Here is a 6,847-nt window from a genome sequence, read left to right on the forward strand (position 1 = left end):
AACAAAATCTTATAAAGCCAATGAGATTAAAGCTTTAGACACCATAAGATAAGGAGCATTGCTCTCAACACATCTATTAATACATACCCAACAAACCACCATCTTCATCGCTTTCAAATTGCAACTATCAAAGCCCATTACCTCAATTCTCTCATTTCAACGATGGCTGCTTCCACTATGGCTCTCTCTTCCCCATCATTCGCCGGCAAGGCCGTGCAACTTGCTCCTGCAGCCGCTGAGCTTTTCGGCAATGGGAGGGTGTCCATGAGGAAAACCGTGGCCAAGCCCGTTTCCTCTGGCAGCCCATGGTACGGCCCAGACAGAGTCAAGTACTTGGGCCCATTCTCTGGTGAGCCCCCATCCTACCTAACTGGTGAGTTCCCCGGTGACTACGGTTGGGACACTGCTGGGCTTTCAGCTGACCCAGAAACCTTTGCCAAGAACCGTGAGCTCGAAGTGATCCACTCCAGATGGGCCATGCTTGGAGCCCTCGGATGTGTCTTCCCCGAGCTTTTGGCCCGAAACGGTGTCAAGTTTGGCGAAGCCGTGTGGTTCAAGGCGGGAGCCCAAATCTTCAGCGAGGGTGGGCTTGACTACTTGGGCAACCCAAGCTTGGTCCATGCCCAAAGCATCTTGGCCATCTGGGCTACCCAAGTCATCTTGATGGGTGCAGTTGAGGGATACCGCATTGCTGGTGGGCCACTTGGAGAGGTGACTGACCCACTTTACCCTGGTGGAAGCTTTGACCCATTGGGCCTTGCTGATGACCCAGAAGCTTTTGCTGAGCTTAAGGTGAAGGAGCTCAAGAATGGAAGACTGGCCATGTTCTCCATGTTTGGTTTCTTTGTCCAGGCCATTGTAACAGGAAAGGGGCCATTGGAGAACCTTGCTGACCACCTTGCTGACCCTGTCAACAACAATGCCTGGTCCTACGCCACAAACTTTGTTCCCGGAAAGTGAGTGAGAGAGTATGAGACATGTTGTGACCCAGTTGAGTTTGATGTGAACTAATGTGAATTATATGTATGTGTATGTATTTCGGAGTGGAGTAAAATTCTTAATTTTTTCAACATGTCTTCCCTCTTTTCTTGTTTCCTCTTCATACTGCACTAAACAACAATTGAAACGACACCGTCTGGTAGTCTAGTCAAATGCGTAGAAGAGTTCAAAGTTCAAACCTTCACCATCTATGAATCCCATAAAATATAAATCGAAGATGGGAAATGCGAGACCCCCAGCGTCCCTGCACTCCAATTTCTTCTCCTCCCTCAAACAGGTTCATTTATTTCTTTACTTCCCACGTTTTATATTTATTTTATTTTATTTCTGTTTCTTGGTATTGAATTTATTTTTAATTCTTGGTATTAATTCCATAGGTTGAAAAGAGACTGAAACTAGAACACCCATCAGAACGATCCACTGTCTCACCATCACCATTACTAGAAAGCAACAAGTTATTAACAGAATCACTAAGCTCACCCATATACCTCCACTTGGACCAGCCCACCTACAATAACAACAACAACCACAACCACAGTTCAAGTACACTGCAAGATAGTAGTGAACCCCCTCAGGCATTCCTCTCATGCTCCTCTCTGTTCCCACTAACCCAGGAAAACCCACCTCAACCAAATAACCTGCATCATCCAAAAACCATCAATGACACCGGAGTAGACGATATCGACCAGTTAATTCAACTCTTGGGTTTATCTCATTGTCAAGAAGAAGGATTACGGGAGGAAGAAAGGGATGGTTTGGAGTTGAAGGGTGGTGTTGGCTGTGATGGTGGTAGTGGCACTGGTGGTAATTCTTGTCATTGTGAAGGTGGGTTTTATGAGAAGATTGTTGGGGTGAAGGGGCCAAAGTGTGGGAAAGAAGTGAAGAGGTTGGAGGATTGGATTAACTGCTTGTTGAATGGTGATGGTGAGGGGAGGATTGAGCCTTTGAGGTTGGCTCATTTGCTTTTGGGTAAAGCTGCTTTTGTTTCTGGGGGTGCTGATCATGGTTTTGGAGGCTTGGACTTTCCTTCAACTATTGGGGACTTTTTGCACAATGATCCTCCCCCAACAGATTACTAAGGCACCCAATCTTTCTTCATTGTCTTATGTCTGTTTTAACTTAAGACTGTGAGTGCTTCTGCATAAATCAGCTTTATGAAAAGGATATTCACAATAATTATATTTTGCATAATTTCATAGCAAAAGGTTGCTATGTAGTCCTTTTTCCTAATAGTTGTTTGATCGTAAGTAATGATTAAGTGAATGATACAACTTGGTTTATCAAATTTAGATAATTTTCATTTCTTAATTTATGCTTTTAACCCAATTTTCATTAAGAAGCTTTTTTGATATCCAAGTAATTGTCGGACTTATGGAATCAATATATCAGGATTTATTCTACAGAACATTGTGAAAATGAATTTGCTTAAAGAACAAGAGAAAATTTTATTCTTCATTGCTCAAAAATTATTGCATGATGATGAGACTACATTATTCTCCCATTCTTCCATCTCTGATACAACTCTACAAGTTTGAGCTAGCTTGAGTCAATATTCATAGTACTGTGAAATGTAGTCACCATGTTATTGTACTATGTTTCCCTTTTCAGCTTCAAAAGGGCAGGCAACACTTCATTCATGTTAGGCCGGTCCTCAGGATTTGGGTTGGTGCAAAACAAGGCTATCTTAAGCAGCTCTTCTGAAATTTCCTTCTGTTCCCTGGAGATATTTGAAGCTAGCATAGGGTCCAGAACTTGAAGAAGCTTATTCATTCCATCTGCAAGGGCTTTCTCCACAAGTTGGCGCAAGCTCATTGGCAACCCGTTCTCTTCCATGTGTCCTGTTGGCCTCTGTTTTGTCAGTAACTCCATCACTATTACACCAAAGCTGAACACGTCGACCTTAGTTGTGACATTCCTCATGTATGCAAACTCTGCAAAGACATGTTAAGCAGGTGAGTACCAAGGAAAGCAATGTCTGTAATTTTCCAGACATTAAAGTTGAAAATAACGGCAAAACTGAAAAAGGAGAAACTTAGATGTAAGGCGTCTGCTTAAGATGTTACTCTGTTGAGTTGGTCAATATATATTTCAAATAAGGGTAGAAAAGGCACAAAATTGCATGAGATGATTTCAGGGTTTAAAGCAAATGAATTTCGCAGATAAATTTTATAATTGAGAAGAGCAAGACTGCAAGAGCCAGTAAATGGTCACCTGGTGCCAAGTAGCCAATTGTGCCTTCGAAAGCCGATGCTGAGGAAAGGCTACTCCCATCCTGGAGATGAACACCCAACATTCTAGCTGTCCCAAAATCACTCACATGGGCCTCCCAATCACCATCCAGCAGGATGTTAGAAGGCTTCAAGTCGCAATGAACAATAGAAAAATCATAGCCCGAATGCAAGTAATCCAACCCACTTGCTATGGAAATTAAAACATTGGTTCTCTCAGATAATGTCCATCTCAACTGATTCACCTCATCTTCATGTATTACGCTCTCCAGATTCCCATTCTCCATGTATTCCAGAACTAAAGCCTTTATTTTCCTGCTCTCCCATGCATAGCCTAGTACCTTCACCAAATTCCTATGCCTTAGCTGGCTCAGTGTCTTGATCTCTCTATTAAAGCATTTATCTGACTCAACAGAGAACTGGTGCAGATTCAAACTCTTTATAGCTACTATCTGACCATCTTCCAGTCGACCCTTGTACACAGTGCTCAAACTGCTTGCCCCTAGAATATTATCTTTGCTGAAAAAACTAGTGGCAATTTCTAAATCCTTTTGATCAAACCTCTTGAGTGTAGCATACTCTGGTTGTGGATCCTCAAGCTTTTCTGGTTTATGCAATTTGGTGCATCGACGGAGGAATAGAACAATGAGCACTAGAATTAGAAGTACAGAAACAGATCCAAGTGCCAACAGGACAAACATGGTTTTCTTGGATAGCTGGTGTGAACTTTTCTTGCATGTCTTGAGAAATTTGTTTCCACAGAGATCTGGATTTCCCACCAAGCTGGATGCATTTATTCTTCTGAATATTCCAGTGTCTGGAACATGACCTTCAAGTTGATTGAAAGAGAGGTCTAAGTGTTTCAAGGTGGAAAAATTGGTAAAGCTCTCAGGGATAATGCCCTTCAGGTGATTTTGAGAAAGGTCAAGGGAGCTAAGATGCTTCAGATTTGCTAATTTTTCTGGGAGTTCACCGTCTAAGTTATTCCTTGAAAGGTTCAAGCTTGTGAGCATGTCTATCTTAGCAAAAACTTCAGCTGGAACTGGACCAGAAAGTTTGTTCCCTGACAGATCAAGTGAGAACAAGTTCCTGCAGCCTTCTATTGTTTTGGGAATGATCCCTGAAAGATTATTGTTGGAAATGTCAATGGCTTGTACCATTTCCAACATACCAAGCTCATCCGGAATAGTGCCAGCCAAGGAATTGGATGAAAAGTTCAAATATATCTGCATGCTTCTCATGGCTGAGATCACAGACCCAGGAATGGATCCTGAGAGATGATTGTGAGAGAGATCCAGGGTTGTCAGTCGATTAAGGCGAGCAATGCTTTTTGGAATGGAACCATTGAGCATGTTATGCTGGAGGTTTAAGTATGAAAGAAACTCGAGTTTTGACACAGTATCTGGAATTGGACCCGTCAGTTTGTTGTGCTGCAACTGAAGATTGGTTAGCTGTTTTAGTTCAAAAATTTCATCAGGTATGGTTCCTTCTAAAGCATTGTCATCCAGGGAAAGCCCTTGGAGGTGAGAGAGCTTAGATAACTGTGGTGGAATTGGACCAGAAAAGCTATTCTCAGCAAGTGTTAGTCGGATAAGTTGGCCTAATTGGCCGATTTCTGGTGGAATTGGTCCTACAAATGAATTTGAGATGACTTTCAAAATCCTGAGATTGGACAGTTTTCCAATTCCTGGTTCCAACAAACTGCTAAAGTTGTTCTCGGACAAATCTAGAGTTTCAAGACTTGTGCAATTGAAGATGTCATCTGGGATTTCCCCGAACATTTTATTGGATGCAACAGAAAAGAAAGTAAGATTTGGCAACTGCCCCATACCCTCAGGAATTTTCCCCGTTATTCTATTAAAAGCTAAGCTTATAACTAGAATACGGGTACAATTGATGATACTAGATGGAATGGATCCCTCAAGAAGGTTGCTGCTCACGGTCAAGTTTTTCAGATTAGAAAGCAACCCTATGTTTGATGGAAGCTCCCCTGTTAGGAAATTGAAGGCCGTTGACAAATATGTTAAATTTGTCAAGTTTGTCAAGGATGAAGGGATCTCTCCAGTAAACTTATTGGAATGCAGGGTCAATACTTGTAATGATCTTAAAGATCCAAGCTCAGATGGTATTGTCCCGGTTAACTGGTTGTCTGAAAGTCCTAAATGGGTTAATGATTTCAACTGAAAAATGGAAAGTGGGATTGTGGAATTTAGCCTATTCTTGTACAACCTCAGTGTTTCTAAGTGAACCAAATTTCCAAGCTCAGAAGGAATGGCTCCAGTGAGCTGATTGCCATACAGTTCAAGATTAGCAAGCTTCTTACAACTACCTAGTTCATAAGGGATTTCCCCAACAAAGGCATTGCCAAACAATAGGAGAAATTCTAATTTTGACAAATTCCCTATCTCCCTGGGTATTACACCTGACAACTGGTTTTGACTTAAATCAAGAGCTTGCAAAACTCCCAACTTACCAATGGAAGCAGGTATTGAGCCTATCAAGTTGTTGCCATATGCTACAAAAACCTGAAGATTAACAAGATTTCCTATGTTTGGTGGGATTTTTCCAGTGAGATTATTAAAAATGGCACCAAAAGCTGACAAGTTTTTGCAGTTGCAAATGCTCTCCGGAATGCTTCCACTCAAAAGGTTATCACCTAAATCGAGTGACTGCAAATTTTTAAGGTTGCCAAGTTCCGGCGGAATTGGACCCGAAAGAGCATTTTCATACAAGGCAAGCGCAGATAGTTGGGAGCAAAGTCCCAACTCAACTGGAATATGTCCAGTGAATGAATTTGAAGTTAGATCAATAACCTGGAGGCCTGAAATGTTTCCAAGGAATGGTGATATCTGGCCTTTGAGCTGCTTATCCCCCAGAGAAATCGAAATGACATGATTTGTGGAGGGGTCACAAGCAATACCTGACCAATTGCAGTGGGGGTTTGCATCTGAAGTCCAATCTGCAAGTGCTCCATTTGGGTCACCGGTGATGGATTTCTTGAATGCCCTCAAGGCCTCAACTTCAACCTCCAAGCTTGGCTGAGCTGATAGAACAGTAAACACAGCACAACAGACTATGACTATGACCATACTGACTCTTTGAGACACCATTGTAATGGATAAACTACTAACTGATGATAAGGCTTTTATATACAACCCAAGTCTCTAACTAATCAATGGTCCTCACAAAGCTCGTGTGGACTCATGTCAATGTATTACTGCTTCAGATTTTCAAACAATGATCAAAGGTTAAGAAAGAAAAGTGTGATTTTTTGAACCACATATAGATTACAATTTGACTTTGAACTTAACCCAATATGACAAAACCTATTGCCGCCCTCTAGAGATAAGCACATACCCAGAAAGTATAAAAATCCAGAAAAGCTAGTTGCCCTACCCGCCTACCACTATGGCATTATGACAAAAGGAAAATCCCGGAAACCACAAATTCAAATCAAATTAAGTTGACATTGATTCCTTCTCATTAATTTAGGCCTTGAGTACTCTGTACTTCACAATATGAAACTTTTTTTTCTTGCCAGGACACAAGTACACTGTACATATGGACATATGGTATGGGAAGCTTGTGATTGAGGACTCTAGGGAGTGTGAATTCTCTAA

General features: G+C 41.7%; 3 protein-coding genes across 3 annotated transcripts; 2 read left to right on the top strand and 1 right to left on the bottom strand.

Moving 5' to 3' along the window:
- The first annotated feature begins 91 nt into the window (after positions 1-91).
- LOC147297095 (chlorophyll a-b binding protein 21, chloroplastic) lies at positions 92-1,070 on the top strand. Its single transcript, XM_086252391.1, has one exon. It carries the CDS (start codon positions 163-165, stop codon positions 958-960), a length of 798 nt encoding a protein of 265 aa, XP_086108517.1. The 5' UTR covers positions 92-162; the 3' UTR covers positions 961-1,070.
- Positions 1,071-1,138: 68 nt separating this feature from the next.
- Positions 1,139-2,728, top strand: LOC147297096 (uncharacterized). Its single transcript, XM_086254429.1, has 3 exons — positions 1,139-1,276; positions 1,377-2,126; positions 2,608-2,728. Exons 1-2 carry the CDS (start codon positions 1,190-1,192, stop codon positions 2,076-2,078), a joined length of 789 nt encoding a protein of 262 aa, XP_086110555.1. The 5' UTR covers positions 1,139-1,189; the 3' UTR covers positions 2,079-2,126; positions 2,608-2,728.
- FLS2 (Leucine-rich receptor-like protein kinase family protein) lies at positions 2,590-6,575 on the bottom strand. Its single transcript, XM_086249727.1, has 2 exons — positions 3,211-6,575; positions 2,590-2,930 (listed from the first exon to the last, which is right to left on the bottom strand). The coding sequence occupies exons 1-2, from the start codon at positions 6,335-6,337 to the stop codon at positions 2,590-2,592; spliced, it is 3,468 nt and encodes a 1,155-aa protein (XP_086105853.1). The 5' UTR covers positions 6,338-6,575.
- Between the last annotated feature and the right edge of the window lie 272 nt (positions 6,576-6,847).

Source organism: Dryas octopetala, chromosome 1 (assembly GCF_963921425.1).
Source record: "Dryas octopetala chromosome 1, drDryOcto1.1, whole genome shotgun sequence".
Lineage (NCBI taxonomy): Eukaryota > Viridiplantae > Streptophyta > Magnoliopsida > Rosales > Rosaceae > Dryas > Dryas octopetala.